The sequence below is a fragment of the Salminus brasiliensis genome, chromosome 22, assembly GCF_030463535.1.
Source record: "Salminus brasiliensis chromosome 22, fSalBra1.hap2, whole genome shotgun sequence".
Lineage (NCBI taxonomy): Eukaryota > Metazoa > Chordata > Actinopteri > Characiformes > Bryconidae > Salminus > Salminus brasiliensis.
This window is the reverse complement of record NC_132899.1, coordinates 12,911,045-12,926,230: the sequence shown is the minus strand read 5'-3', so window position 1 is coordinate 12,926,230 and position 15,186 is coordinate 12,911,045. Positions and strand designations below refer to the sequence as shown.

The 15,186-nt window shown below is 40.8% G+C and overlaps 1 protein-coding gene across 2 annotated transcripts in view; it reads right to left on the bottom strand.

The window, feature by feature from the left end:
• Nucleotides 1-230: 230 nt before the first annotated feature.
• kif19 (kinesin family member 19) overlaps nt 231-15,186 on the bottom strand; it is a 46,792-nt gene continuing 31,836 nt past the window's right edge. Inside the window, exons 6-20 of one of the 2 annotated variants that reach the window (XM_072667636.1) lie at nt 11,777-11,902; nt 9,817-10,011; nt 8,608-8,754; nt 7,770-7,892; nt 7,280-7,436; nt 6,551-6,761; nt 5,567-5,765; nt 4,917-5,187; nt 4,505-4,626; nt 4,174-4,337; nt 3,682-3,787; nt 3,175-3,298; nt 2,549-2,937; nt 2,043-2,208; nt 231-1,156 (exon numbers count right to left, since the gene is read on the bottom strand). In XM_072667636.1, coding sequence (XP_072523737.1) covers nt 1,017-1,156; nt 2,043-2,208; nt 2,549-2,937; nt 3,175-3,298; nt 3,682-3,787; nt 4,174-4,337; nt 4,505-4,626; nt 4,917-5,187; nt 5,567-5,765; nt 6,551-6,761; nt 7,280-7,436; nt 7,770-7,892; nt 8,608-8,754; nt 9,817-10,011; nt 11,777-11,902 — 2,640 coding nt within the window. In that variant the 3' untranslated portion in view covers nt 231-1,016. The remainder of the gene's footprint in view (nt 1,157-2,042; nt 2,209-2,548; nt 2,938-3,174; nt 3,299-3,681; nt 3,788-4,173; nt 4,338-4,504; nt 4,627-4,916; nt 5,188-5,566; nt 5,766-6,550; nt 6,762-7,279; nt 7,437-7,769; nt 7,893-8,607; nt 8,755-9,816; nt 10,012-11,776; nt 11,903-15,186) is intronic. The other variant, XM_072667637.1, reaches the window with a different exon arrangement.

Here is a 15,186-nt window from a genome sequence, read left to right as displayed (position 1 = left end):
CAATATCACACGCATCTCCATATCGCACTCGATCAGAGAGACTTGTGTGGGATGAGACGAGCTATATTTCTGCGCTCATGCAAGCTGGGTCTGTTAGGTTAGGTGTACAAAAGCGTTACAGTCATTGGTAGGCTGCATACATAACAGTGGGGAGGCTGTGAGACACAAGGCCTAAAAACAGCACTTTTGCAATATGTTTTATTTGGATACAAATAAAAAATGTACAAAATGAAGAGTAGAAAAAGAGTATAATGTATGTATACGAAAAAAAAAACAATACACAAACTGTGAGAACATCGAAGAGAAGGCAAGATGATTAAAATCGTCCTCTGAGGCTCAGGAATGTGATGAATACAATGTTGAATCTGTCCTGGAACTACTGTACTAACAGAGGTATCATTCACCATGGGAATTCAGTTGAAGTATCAAACTATGGCAAATGATTGTGAAAGGGTAATTCCTAGTGCTTTACAGTAACAGTGACATGCGAATAGAAAGGAGTGATGCCCAGGGATCTACAAATATCTTTTTTGTATGAAGTGTTTAAAGGAATTCCACAATCACATATTGCCTGCGTGTGAGGAAAAGTTACAAGTAGTGCATCCTTTATGCAGACACAAGAGTTGTGAGATACTGTCCTCCCCTTGTGGAGAAAAAAAAGACTTGTGCCTGGGGTCAAACAAACAATGGTCAACATTTTCCTTTTAATACACTGAAGGACGTTTTCAAGGTGCTTTTTTTCGGACTTCCCAGAATCATATAATACACGCACACCGTAAGGCCTGGTCACACACTTAAACCAAAGGCATTAGAGGCAGGGTTCCCCCTCTGTCAAAATCATTAAAAGAGTTTCTTCGGTATTTCATCTTGGGCTAAGATGTTTCAGTAGTTCGGCATTTAGCAGACCAAAGTCTCTGAATCCATGCCATGAATCAATGCATGTTAATACACAAGTCGTTGGATGAGTAAGTTTCACTGTTGCTGATGGGTAAGTAACAGGTCAGGGCAGTAGTCCCTCAGTGTTTGCGAGTGCGCTGGCCACCAGCCCCCGTGGTGGTGACATAAAGAAGAGGCTGTGGCTGCCTGCTTTGGGCACCACGCTTGAGGTTGTTGACATGGGTGGGGAGGTTGACTGAGGAAGCGTCTGCTGTTGACCCTATTGGTATTAGAAAGAAAAAGACAGCAGCTTTAATCTAAAGAAGTAAATTATCTTGATTCTTTATTGTACACATAAAAATAAACCACTTTGGGTTCCATGTAGAACCATGTCCGTAATAGAGATGTGTGATTGGTAACGAATAGTCATATCAAGTCAAAATCTTTAAATCTTTATGAAACCAGACCAGCGCAAGAAAGCATTATAAAGGTAGATAGATGCCAGAAAACCTGATATTTCATATTTTTATAAAGAGCAAAGATGGAAACTTCTGTCGCCGTCAGTGGAATATTCTGTCAGGCATTCAATTTTCCCTTTTGCCTTCAATCATAGCAGTAATTTAGCAGTTGATTTTACAGTATATGAAACCTGTTCTTGTGCAACACTGACATATTCAAAGTGCACAGAACTACACATATTAGCATGTGCTTACACTCCATCCCCTGTATCCTCACAATGCACAGAGGCAGGGTCGCCATTGCTATTCCAGTAATGCAATCACCATGTTAACACATGCCACTGTCACTTGCATACCACTATGAGGCACAGAGCAATCTTTGTTGAAACATCAACAAGCAAACACAGCATTACACTTCCAATTCTACATTCAGACAGTAATCTGATGACTTCTGTTACTCAGCTCTTAATGATGTGTTTATCACAGAAATCCACAATAAGGACATGCACAGTAATTGTGCACCTACAAAGTTTCTGTCAAAATGGACTATAGGTCCAATAAACTGGCAACTTGGTGTATAATAAATGAGAGTGATTTATGAAAGAATGTTAGTAACAGCATAGCAGAACCAAAGAGATAAATTACATGATACACATTTGTTATATCCACTAGCTATATCACAAGTGTGGGACTCAATGTGTTAGTGACCTGTTTGGTGATTAAGATGAGAAGGTCGGGTTTTGCCAAGCTGAGCCGGAACTCTGTGCTGGGGCCTTAGAAGAGGTGCCGGAGGTTGACCATTAATGTGCAGGTGTGGGTCGGAAGTGCTATCAAGTGGCCGAAACCGCTGGCTGGTACTCTTCCCTTGGGTTAACTGGAGAAAAGAGAGTGTCTACATAAACCATGTACCCACAGTTATTTGCAATTACATTTACTAACAATGAATAACATTAATGCAACCATTGGCTTTAATGTAAGCACTGCTAATGTTCAAATGTCTTATTTGTTGTTTCTTATTCTCAGCAGGGCCAATAAATGTTGCAAGCTGTTACTTTTGTTTTAACATATTCAAATTTAGTTACATATTTAGTTTGAGTAGTTTTGGGACAACTATAAATGAAATATAAATAAATAATAAACTGCAGTAAGCTTTACTGTGATCTCTAAAGGTTTAAACTTGCTAATAATGACCACAAAACGGCTTAAAAACTCACAGCTTGTCCGGTGACCTCGAAGGACCGAGACCTTCTTTTGCGTCTGCGGGCCTCGAAGTCCTGCTCCCGTGGCAAGGTGTTCTTAGACATAGCCTGGCGGTTGCGGGGGCGTGTCCAGGTGCTGTTTGGGGCAGGACCTTCGCCCGTGCTGCTGGACAGGTTATCATCAGAGGTGGCGTGACGGAGTTCAGGGCTGGGCTGCCGACCTCTGCGCAGAATGAGGCCTTTAGGTGGTGCCTCACTCAAAGACAAACTGCTCTTGTGCTTTATAGGGTCCAGAGGAGAAGGTGGAGGAGGGAGGCGCAGGGCGTCAATTTCCAGTGCTTTTGAGCGTCGACGGGCCGCTTTCACTGCAATGCTGTGCACACCTCTCAGAATCTGCTGCCTCTCTGAAGGGTGAACACAAAACATGAACTATAGGTCAGTGTCGCAGGAGATTCAGCTGGCACCATTCTCCAAGAAAACAAATACCTGACATGTAAGAAGAACAATCTTTTGTGCATTAGTAGATGTAGTTTGTAGATGGTCACACTGTATTACATGTCATAGCCATAAGTGTTCAAACATGTATATCAATCAGGCCAATAATATGTGGCTTACAAATAAAATGATAAAGTAACCTTCACCTTTAGGTGTGAGAGGAGCTTCATTTCCATTCTCACTGCTCTCTGGAGACGAGTCCAGGTGACTGCTCACACTGTGGCTCAGTAGGCTGTAGCTTAGAGCGCCCTCTAGAGCACTTGGCAGCAACTGTAGAGTGAAAGAACACCGTCATACTTATTCTTCACAGCACTAGCATAAATATAGACTAATATGTCTACCATAATTTACTCTTACATATCCTACAGTATGGAATAAAAAATGACGTTGACTTGGAAATTCACCTCAGTGAGACACCTTGAATTTCCATTTTCACTTTTTGACCAAATTTTACCAGAATGCTATTTTTTTTACATTATGTCCAAATTTCATGATGAATAGGCCAACAGAAATGCTCCTATTGAAATAAAAATGAAATCCTTTTACATTGACTACCATTAAAAGTTAAGAAAGGTTTTTCTCTTTCTTCTGTAAAGTTCCCATTTTGGAGATACAAGTTGTTTGCGACATGATATACATAAAATGGCACCCACCTCTCGGTTGCCCTGTCCATTGATGTGAATGGGTGGTGGAGTCATTACCACAGTGTTCTTGATCTGCTTTGCATGTGGGCTGCTCTTAAACACGCGGTTACTGTCACTGTGTCAAGAGAGAAGAGAAGAAAAGAGAAGAGGAGCGCTATAAATGATGCAAGTCAAAATTATGATGGGAAATACATGTGATAGCTTTATAACTTTTATTTATTTTTAAGCCCAAATTTTACCACAAATTGGGAAGTTATTCTTAATTCCAACTAGTAATTACGACCCTCTCACACACAATGCCACCAGCACTGGAAGGGGGAAGGCTAGCATGTGCTTCCTCATAAAATCACATAAAGTAAGCCAGTGTAACCTTCCACACTCACAGATCTCTTTTCTCACACGGTTCTTTAGACAATAAAAATGGTTCTTCTATGGCATCGTTCAAAGAACCCTTAGTTGAATCTTTTATTTTTCTTTAATTCTTCAGAGAGAAGTTTTTACCTATCAGGCTCTGGGAGAATGGGTGGCAAAGTGTGTCTCCGCACTTTGACCCTTCCTTGTCTAGTTTCAGAGCCCAGTGTGCGAACACTCTCCTGGTCTGAGTCCAGCTCCTGCAAGGGGTCACGTCCTCTGCTAGGGAGGGCAATCTTGGGAAGGGAGCCCTCCTGTGATGAACAGAGGAGGCAAAAAATAATAATAACAGGGAAAGTGAATGTGGTTATTCATACAAGACACGGCTTTATCAGTACACTGGCTGACTGTTTTTTGGAACATGTCCAGAGAGTAGAGCTACACTTATATTTATGTCTGAAAGAGCAACATTAATCCACACCTTAAAAGTGTGGATTGTGACCTTGTCCAAAGCCACGACTCGGTCCAGGTTCCGCTCGTCCAGCTCCCTAATGTACATCTCATACAGCTCCTGGAGATGCGGAGGCACCAGGAGACTGTGATCTGTATATACAGAAGTACAACAGCTTATATGAGTGCAAAATCCTCAAGACTGAAAAACTCACCTCTGTTCCTTAGCTTTATATATTAAAAAACAGTGAATTAAACACATGAATAGCTTTATGTGTCAGTGGCTGACATTTGTAATCAATATGAAGTAGCCAGTAGCCACTGCAGTGTGGATAATATCAATATAAAAAAAGAAAGTTTGAGACCAGAGTTTTCTTGGCACCACACAGTCGTTAAACCTTCCTTTTGACCCCTCCCTAAGGTCTCCCCTCTTGCAGACTCACCATTGATAAATTGTCTCTGCTGCTGGATGATCTCATGACACAGCTGCCTGTGCTGCTCAAACCGCTGCACCACCACGTTCTTCTGCCGGATGACGTTGTCTTTGAGCAGGGCGTGGGACTGCATCTCTGCGTTCTCAATCTCCAGCTCATGAACCTTACACAGCAAGCCCAGCACCTCCCGCTGCTCCTCAGAGCTCACCCGGCGTGGAAGCAGCTCCTCCAGCCTGCGGGCCCTCTCACGCAGCTCCGCCATACGCCGCTCTAGACCAGCCTGAGGGGAGGACGGAGGGTTAAGTGTTACTGCACAGCAAATACACTAATCTACTAAGCACTAGCATCCAGTTTTTACCATACATAGTGCCAGAGGGCTTGTGGGTTCAACAATGATTTAAGTAACAAAAAAAATCCTTGACTCTGCTGTGGCTAAACAAACATGGAAAGCCAAGATCATAAAGAGCTGGATTATGTTTGTCTTCTCCTCCGTTTGCTGTTATTTTAAGAAATGTGACAAACATACAGCACTGATGTAAGAAGGGTGAACAACTATATCAGAATCCCATTTAATCCCATTTATCATTTAACCCATTTAAATGAGAACTGATGTTTTTCTAGCCCTGCTACTCCCCCTAGTGGCCATAAGCAATCCTTACCCTTTGCTTGCTGATTTTCTTCTGTTCACCCATGAGTGTGACAAGGTTCTCTCGAGCCATGGCTACTTCCTGAGTCTCTGTGCTGTCTGGAGGAGACTCTGGAGTGTCTGAGTCTTTCTCACTCTCATCCTTATTAAAGCTTTCCTTCCTCCTTTCCCCCTGCCACTTCTTGCGGTGCCTGCTACGTTCCTGCTCCCAACTTCAGAAGAAAAGATACACAGCTCAAATAAGACACAGGTGTGAGCTTCACTTGACACTCAGTGTGAAACAGAGGATGAGATGAAAATCTGAATGCATTCATTTGTTAAGTACTAGATCAGTATACGAGCGTGACTTTGTTTACAGTACTTTCACAAATGGCAAGAACATAAAAACACATTATTTAAATGGATGTGATTCCTTAGCTGACTAAAAGACTGAAAGAGCCTGTTCACACCTGTTCCCACCTGGCCTTAACGGCAGTTTTGGTGTTCAGTACACATTCGAATTTTACTTGTCTGTGTAAAAAGCCTGATGTAAACGCACCCCAAAAGACGCACTGTGATCAGATTACAATCGGATCACTCAAACCACATTCAGAGGCCGTCAGAGACGGAGCTTGTCCATATTTAATACAAGTGTAAAGGAATAATAATTACTTGACTTCACTCTCCCTCTCGCTCTCTCTCGCCGTGTGTGATTATTTGTGCATACTCATGCTTAACAATAGATGGGGACACTGGGGACAAGTCCAAAAAGTCCAGTCAAAGTAGATCCAGGTACTATCTGATTCAAAACACATGTGTAATGCCAGGTGTAAACTGACCTACATACCAAAAAATACATCTAACAGATTTTATAGAAGAATGACTATATATATATATATATATATATATATATATATATATATATATATATATATATATATAGTTATTTTTTGGTATTTTTCAATATGATTTTGACTGCCAACTTGTGTATTCCTGTGTATTAAAATATGATGCTCACTCAGCAATGGTAAGGAGGTGTTTAGAGGTGTCAATCTGGATTTCCATATTGGTGTTGTCTAGCTCCATAAGACGTTTTCTGATCTCCATCTGCTGTCTGAAGGCTTCAATCAGCTGCTCTCTCAGCTGGTCCATCGCCGCTCTGCTCTGCTGTGTGGAGTGAGCCTGCACTTCCGCTATACCACCAGAGGGGGGAGATAGTGAGCCAGTGTCTGCATAGAAGGGTATTCAACAGCCACAGGTGTCAGATCCTTGACGTACCCTGCCCATTACCACCATCACCTCAGAGCTCATAGTTACCATAGAGGAGATCTCTGTGTCGATATATGACAAAAAGAGCTCCTGAAAAAGAGCCGTGTTTTGCAGTGTGATAATGGATGGAGCGCCATCATTCCAGAGAACACAGCTAAAAGCTTGGGGGCCTTTATACCACACTTACACACGCCTGGCATTAGGCATGATGCCAACAGTGTAAGTAAGATAACTTAACAATAAAGTGTGGCTTGAGGCAAGTGTGTGAGGATTTAAGTAAACATCTTGCAGTCTGCATGATGGCAATTGGTGTACATTATTGGATTACATGACGTTAGCTACATTATATCAAGTGTTAACCTTGACGTTTTGGTGGATTGACTACATCTGAGCTAAGGGGACATTTGTGTTGACCTTTTATGCCAGTAAACTTTATCCTGGTAAAATCCATCCTAATATAAGGACCAGAGTGAGTTACCCTGCACATGCCGTATGTCCGTTCTGTCAGAGTTGTTTTGCCGGCTGGCCTGCTCAGCGATTTTCTTCTTCAGTCTCTGGATCTCGCTGCGCAGGTCTGAGATGATGCTGGTGTACTGAGCAATGTGGTATGACACATTCAGCAGGTTCCTCTTCACCTGGAGGGTCATAGAGAGAGAGACAGAAATATATTGAAGCGGCTTCTTGTATTAACTCCTCTTAAAGGTATTACCTTTAAGAACCTGTCAGCAAGTCCAGACTTCATTTCCAGACTACACTGCATATCAGTTTCACATTGATTACTGAACAGTTAATAGTAATTATTGATTAAAACATAATAAGATTACCAAATAAATAGTCTGGACAACAGTGTCAACAATTTCGGTCACACTTCTAACTACATTTTTCTTATAACACAAGCCCTGGACTATCAACTTAACATCGGCTGGTATGCTGTGTACTGAATGTGTGTTGGTGTGTGTTGTCCTCACCCGAGTGCGGATACTTTTGGCACGATCAGCGTAAGTTAGAGTGTTTCGAGACTCTTCAAAAGCCATCGAGGCGGGGCTTATATGAGCTATCATCACTGTCCGACTGTTTCCCCCTAGAGAGTCCTATCAGTCAAAGAGGAAAGGTGGAATGGAGGAATGTAGAGTAGTTGGCATCATATGGAAGTGAAAAGAAACAAGCCCTATAATGAGTCCATTAACCATGTAAGGCCTGACATAGAAAATAATAGTACAAAAATCTTTTTTATTGGTCCTGGTATGAATCACACTTCATACCACAGCTTTTTATTATATGTACTGATTCCAGAAATACATTCTAAAAGACAAGTAGTATTTTATTCAATTAATTGCATCAAGATTAAAAGAACCTTTCTTAAGTTTAACTTTATGATTTTACTCAATTATGAATGATTTGCCTTTCAAAACATGTCAGGGAACATAACATGGGGCTAAGGAAAGTGTATTGTGTTGCAAACAAATTTAATAATTACATAAAATTATCGACAGGTTATAATATTTTGATGAGTAGAATTCACAATTCCTTTGAAATATAACAATATACATATAATTACATGCATGTCACTATATAACTTTAAAAACAAGACCTGTTCTTTTTTATTTACTGAAGTGTGTGTGCTGACTTTTTTACTTTAAAAAACACAAAATATATAATACAAACTGTCTTTGTTTTTTTGTTTCTCTCACCGTAAGTGTGTGTGTGTGTGTGTGTGTGTGTGTGAGAGTGTGTGTGCATAAGTGGAAAACAACAGAGGAAAGAGAGAAATAAAGACTCTACACAGCGAGAGCTTAATAAATGCACCTTCAGTAGGCGTGTGAGCTTGCTGTCTCTGTAGTTGACATATTTGTTGCTGTTCTTTTCACTCAGAGCATTGATGCAGTTTCCCAGTGCCAGCAGAGAGCGGTTTATATGAGCTCCTTCCTTCAGCCTCTGCCCCCTGTTCTGTGTCTGAAAGAGGCAAAACAGACTGCTCTACAAACTTCACCAACTCTTTTCATGTCTAACAAATGCTTTAGTCCTGGACGTTCATTGCTGGAATTTAACAGGATCCAGTGGTAGTAAGTCTGAAGTCTGAAACACACACAGTCCAAATCATAAATCTTCTCCAGCAGAGGGCACTCTTACCTCTCCCTTTGCTCTACGCATCAATAGGGAGTAAATATGTAGCGGAGCAACCCATGAACAACCACATAGAATGATCCTTGCTAACTTTTACAATACATGCCATAGGGGGGCAAACCGGTAGCTGGACCTTACACACCCACTCCCACAGAGAGACTGGCTGGTTAACATTTCCATCTGTTTCCATGGCAGATGAGTGATCGGTCTCCTAAAACATGACGCCATGTGTTTTTCTCCCGCTTGGCATGAAAGAAAAAAGCAAATTTAATAAGCGGTTCTGACTGGCTTCTGAATCACAGCACCCCGTTGTGAGGCTTCTAACGTAAGCACAACTGGCAGATAATTGTTTATACCCAGAAATGGAGTCTTATTTTACAGAACTGTACACGAGTAAGTCATTTATTTTCCCACTGAAACACAATTATTGCCTGGTGACGAATTTCCTCCCCTTCAAATGTAAGCTTCATTTCGTTAGTCAGCATATTTAAATATAATTTATGACAGCCCCAGATAGACTGACTGCAATGGTTATCAACAATGTAACAATAAAATTTGAAACAATAAATGAGATTTCTAAAATGTGAGCTGTGTGTTCCCTGGAATTATTGCGCTCCATCTAATACTTTTGAGATGAATTGGGGAGCTGGGTATAGGTAGAGTGGTGATCATCCAACATCCTGACCTCACTAACGCTCTTGTAACTGAATGCAATCAAATCCTCACAGCAATGCTGCTAAATCTAGTAGAATGTTTTTCCAATAATGAAACAATGAATGAACAAGTGTCCCAATACTCATATAGGTGTTCATATAGAGTAGCAATAAAGGGGGTAAATACCAGATCTCACAGTGAATCACTTATTTAAAATCAGTGTAGTTGAACTTGTACCTGTGCAGCACGCTCAGAGCCAGCAAGGTCAATCATGAAGAGGCGGGCGAAGCGCACTTCCTGCAGTACGTCCCTACAGCGGCTCTGCTGTTTCACCGCCACCTGCAGCACAGCATGAGAGCGTGAAGAGGTCTGATTGGCCGCCGTGGGTTCCTGAGTCCGCTGCTTATTCCCCTTCATCAACAACTCCATGATCTGAGAAGCAGAAACAGATGATCATTCGTCATTCACCCGTCATAAAAACAGTGTGACTAATGTTAGACTTTGGCACTGACTAATGTTGTCACTTCACCCTCCAGCAAAAATCAATTTTATCATTGCCCCAGATGCAGCCGATCAGCCAAGACATGTTTGATATGGGAAGTTTGCAATATCATTCCACATACTTTAAAGGTGCACTTATTTGTCGCTGTAAAATGTACAGAGAAATGTGTCCTTCGCATCCCTGGTAGTAAACACACACACACCAATGCACTAGGGGCAGTAAGCACACACATCCGGAGCAGTAGGCAGCCAACTCCAGCGCCCAGGGAGCAGCTGGGGGATAGGTGCCTTGCTCAAGGTCACTTCAGCCACGGTTTGAGAGAGGAGACCTCCCACCCTCAATTCTTACCTGTCAGTAAAATTCTAACCGGTGACCTTCCAATCTCAAGCCCACTTTTCTAACCACAACAAGTCTAGTGTTTGTTAGCAAAGTTAGTTTAGCATCTCCCATTGTAAACTGAAGAAGCACATGTCATATGTCTTGACTGACTGACTGCATCTGGACTAAGTGATGAAAAAGGTGCAAACGCAATATGTGCTGTCTACCAATCCCACATTCTTACGATGTCCATGCTTTAAAAGACACAAAATAATGGAGGTGCCAACAAGTGACTGAAAGTTTCCTGCTTCTAAAACCATAAACAAGTACTTATGATGTCTGTGTTGATTTGTGTACTACAGTCATAATTAAACAGGTTGTTTCTGGTACCGTTAAGACAAAATTTTAATTATAATTATCTTAATTATCTTAAGATAGAATGAAAGGCATTTGTGTCTGTCCAATATTCAAAAAACTGTCCATGAATTGACAAGGCTGCACTGCTCCAGGCAGTAGATATCCTAAAATGTGTTGTCTCAGAGGAAAGACATTTTCTAGGTATCCTCTTAGTCCTGTTTGAGACAAATATAAGACATTTTTCCTGTTTCTGAAATTCAGCTCCCGAGAAACAGTTTTCTCACTTTGATCAGCCTCTATTTTACATCTCAGAGATCTTTCAGCAGTCTATCAGAGCTCTCATGCTTTTCTCATTTGTGTCCAAAACGACTCACAGTTAAGTGCTGATACTTAACTCCTCTTCACTCATAAGGGGGGTTTAGGATAAATATTTTAGAAACCATATTAAAATATTAAAATCTGCTTTATTTCTCCTTAGACAAAAATAAGAAAATATTTTTGTGTTGTCAACTCAAAGAAGTAATAGGTTCACAATAGACTGTTTCTGGAGCTTACATTTACATTTATGGCATTTAGCTGACGCTCTTATCCAGAGCGGCTTACAAGGGTACTCATATTACAGAGGTGGGTCAAGGTAGTGTTAGGAGTCTTGCCCAAGGACTCTTATTGATGTAGCGCAGCATAGTCACTCAGACCGGGAATCGAACCCCAGTTTCCCACGTAGTGTGGTAGTTCACTGGCAGGTAGTGGTGTTACCTGTTTCACCACACCAACCACAGTTTCCATATATGGACAGTAAGGATTATGGAGCGAACAATATATTTTGAACTAACTACATAGTTTACATACTATCTCAAACGGTCTTATTTCAAAAGAGTAAATTTAAAAAAAGTAAAAAGTTTCTGTATTCTGAGTACAGCCTCTTCAAATGACTAAACACAGTTACTCAATTTCCATATGCTGAATGTATTCCCAGTACTTGTATTCCATTACCACTGACCCTGGAGGTGCACAACTGACCTCTCTGGCATTAATCGTGGACACCTCTGTGATTCCTGCCACCTGGATCTCCCCCTTCGAGTCCTCCCTCAGGTCCAGAAAGCCAGAGGAGGGATTCAGCAGGTCTCGGATCATCTCATTATAAATCTACAGAGATAAATAGAGATGGATTGTGTCAGATTCCACAATCATCACACATCATACACGCACAGTGTCTGTCCTGTTCTGTGTTTATATGAATCATCACTTTCCTTCTTACAAGTAAATGCAAAGCATCCGTGTGTAAAGACATCTCTCCACTGTACAAATGCTGTACATGTCCTTCAGTGTGTTTAGGATCTGGAGCTGAGTGAGATGAACCAGCAGTCTGAAGACTTCACAAAGCTCCATTTAAAGCAGGTCTAGAACAGAACCACATCCTGAGCAGCTGTGGTCACTTCAAAAGCTGTCATCCTAGCAGTGCCAAACGGAACATTTTCTCAGTGTCCGCGAGGTCGCTTTTAAGTCTCCAAAGTAGGTGATAATTTCACAGTGAGAAAGAGGTGTATGAAAAGGCTCCATTGACACAGGAGGGGAAATAGCAACTACACACACAAATAGACTGCAAAAGAGAGGGAAAGAAAGAAGGTAGTGGGAAAGACGGATGAAAAAAACACGGTATTCTGGGTCAGACCTGACAAGCTTGGATGAAAAATACACAAGCAATATTAAACACAAACTAACAATATAGGTAGTTCACTGGGTCCATAAACATATTTTTAGGACTTAATCATATACAGTGCCTATAAAAAGTATTCTCTTGAATGTTTTTCAACTTGAATCATGGCCAATAATTCTGCTAGAAATTATAGAAAAAAATTGATATGAAAACAAATTTTTACAAAGTAACACCAATTAAAGAAAATGTATAATGTAAAATAAATGATTGCATAAATATTCACCCCTATAAAGTGACTGACAATTAGTGAACTGGAGAGCAGCTGAGTTCAGTGAATGTGTCTCAAGTGATTTTAGTATAAAGACCTGTCTGGAAGGTCCAGTCACTGGTTAATCAGTATTCCTGGCTACAAATACACCAGGAAGACAAAAGAACACTCCACACAACTCAGAGAACAGGCTATTGAAAAGTATAAATCCATACTTAAGAAATGGACAGAATATGGCACATGTATAAAGTGCAGGCCTCCCTCACAAACTGTGTGTGAGTGACCATGCAAGAAGGCGACTAGTGGGGAAGGCCACTAAGGCCTCCAATCATAAAAACAATAAAAGGTAAAATATCCAACGGAGTTAATACATTTATAGGCACTGTACACACACACAGAACCACATTTTCATTTTCATCACTACTGACTACACAGATGCAGACCAGCCTCTCGAGAAAATGTTGGCCAAATATGTTTCTCTAAGAGGACTTTATATTACAGTGAGTCATTCTGTATTCCTGTGTGTGGATGGAGCTGCTTAGTCACAGGTTTGCCCAAAAAAGCACAAAAGAGACCTTTCCTAAAAGAGAACAGTGTGTATGTGTGTGTCTATATTTACGTGTGTGTGTGTGTGTGAAGCCGATAAAACATAGAAAGGAAGCAGATGGGTCAGTTTCAAAACACGGTCATAAACCAGCTGAAAGTCTCCACCAGGCCAGATATCACCAGCAATGCCTATTATGGCCTTTATGATTCACCTACTTTTGTCACCATAGTCTCCACAGCACCTTATAGATATAGCCTGGCTGGTGTTCAATATCTTACTGCAATATCATGCAAAAACATTGGCCGAGGAAAAAACCTTGTTAAGTGTTCATGGAGGTCAGAGTTAAATAGTTTATTTCACTTTTTGGAGCATTTCTGGAAACAATGTAACAAATCAATGTCAGATTCCTGATAGGTCAAAAAGTTAGATATAGAAAAGCAGGTTTCTGCGCAACAGAAATTATTAATATCAGCATTTCCAGCATTATTTTACAGCAATAAAATAGCTGAATTAATTTCACAGCTAGTATTGTCTCACAGTCCCAAAGGAAAAACGATCTTAATAAGCATACTACATCCACTAAGCATCTACCTTAAGTGCCACCTATCCTAACTACGCAATTACTATGTGGCTACCTTGATATAACCTTTCCACTGGCTAACCTGTGTATATCTGTGCCCTTGCTTGCGACCTGATAGCCATTCTATCATAATTCTTGGAAGGGTCCTTTCTAATAAGGATCCATCAATCATGCCCCCTTTATCTCGCCCTCTGCTCCACCAGGCTCTTTTTGCTCTAATCAAGCTCTCCGTCACTCTCCTTTCAGAGCAATCTGCTTTCCTTTCTTTCACATTTGACTCAGAGTGACAGCGTGCTATTTATTTCGTACAATGGAGCGCCTTCTCTCAAAGAGCAGAGGAGGATCTTTCCAAAAGTACAGAGTGTTTTTTTAAACCAATCTAAAACACTTGCTCACAGTACAGAATGAACCTGCTAGAAGGATGCACGGCAGAAACATGGCTGGTGTCTGTCAGAAAAAAAGAGAATGAGGTCTGGGGTGAGATGGACGGCGTGCTGAAAGTGACTTGAGGAACTGAGAAGAGAGTGTTCCTGGAAAAAATGTTCTGTCACATTTTGTTTGGAAAATACACGAAAATGATCCATCAAACATCAAACTGTTAAGCTATTTAGTGGGTTTTGGGTTGATGTGAAGGCTAGGAATGAGGAGTATGGGTTTAGCACTGGATGTAATATCCATTACATTCAGGCACATATAATAGATGGTAACACCTCACACTTTGTTGAGGCCTTGACACATTTTTAAATGCAATTAAAGGTTTAGTCACTGACACTGTGAGGCACATAGTAACCCCTGTGGTTGTGTTTAAGGTAAACAGTGGACTAACACCGTAGGATACCGGCGTTGGATGTCAAATGATCAGAATCTTATCAAAGTGTCACTAGGCTAATCACCCTGGCATACAGATATCACAAACACGGCTCTGAGTGACTTGTAGGCATTTACAGGTTACAGGCGTTTGGTTGAAGATCAGAGTAAAATTATCATCTTGAATTTCATCTAGTCAATATTAAAGATACGTGTTGTTATGTAGGCTTTATGGTGGGTGATATGACAAAAATGTTACCGTCACTAATTGATATTAATATCAAGATTCACAATTGGGAGGTTTGCATTCAATGAGCTTAATTAGTTTTCTCACAGAAAACATGATGCAGTTAACAAGAGGCTATTATAAACAAACAGCTACTTGTCACTATAATATAATAATAATGCTCCAAAATGACTAGGAATAATATCTCCCACTGACCTCCACTGAAAGTTAAGAAGCTTATTTTCTTCTCTTAAGATACTAGTTCGGAGATACAAAGTCTTTGTGTAACATCAATAATATGCAGTTGATCATTGTTTTATAAGTACTGATAATACCCATGATACA